Source organism: Convolutriloba macropyga, chromosome 15 (assembly GCF_964194025.1).
Source record: "Convolutriloba macropyga chromosome 15, txConMacr16.3, whole genome shotgun sequence".
Taxonomy (NCBI): domain Eukaryota; kingdom Metazoa; phylum Xenacoelomorpha; order Acoela; family Convolutidae; genus Convolutriloba; species Convolutriloba macropyga.
This window is the reverse complement of record NC_134482.1, coordinates 11423592-11424093: the sequence shown is the minus strand read 5'-3', so window position 1 is coordinate 11424093 and position 502 is coordinate 11423592. Positions and strand designations below refer to the sequence as shown.

The window sequence follows — 502 nt, the reverse complement described above, 5'->3', positions numbered from 1 at the left end:
CAAGTATTTTGCAAAATAAAGAACAACGATCAATGCCCCTAACGTTATTACTTATCGATTATAACCAAACATTTTTTTTACTTTATAAAACTCTTACATTATAACCAAAATAATTATTACGCACTGATGATAGCAGAACTAACTGAGGGTAAAAGTGGCCACAGGGTTAAAAGGAATTGAGGCATTTTAAGATTTTTCGTTGCCGCTTTTGGAACCCATTAGCATTTTGAAACATATTTAGGTTCATCGTGAGAAAAAAATGGCTGTTTTTGCTCAATTAGCCATCCGGCCATTGTTTGCTAAGTTTGACGTTTGAAAAATCTTAAAATTACAAGAATTTTGTGGTTTGAGCTATTTTGGTGCTGTAATGAAGCTGAAACCTCACCAATGTATTTGAAAACTAACCTCGAAATCGAGGAAAAATTTAAAAAAAAAGAAATTGGATAAAAATTGTAGAAAAATTTGAATTGGGAATGAACTTGCCACTTGCGATAAAAATATG

At 31.7% G+C, this 502-nt stretch overlaps 1 protein-coding gene across 1 annotated transcript in view; it reads left to right on the top strand.

Annotated features, from left to right (window-relative positions):
* LOC142354081 (uncharacterized) overlaps window positions 1-252 on the top strand; it is a 7358-nt gene extending 7106 nt beyond the window's left edge. The window contains exon 4 of the mRNA XM_075406356.1: window positions 242-252. Within this exon, the coding sequence (XP_075262471.1) occupies window positions 242-252 (11 nt within the window). The remainder of the gene's footprint in view (window positions 1-241) is intronic.
* Window positions 253-502: the final 250 nt, after the last annotated feature.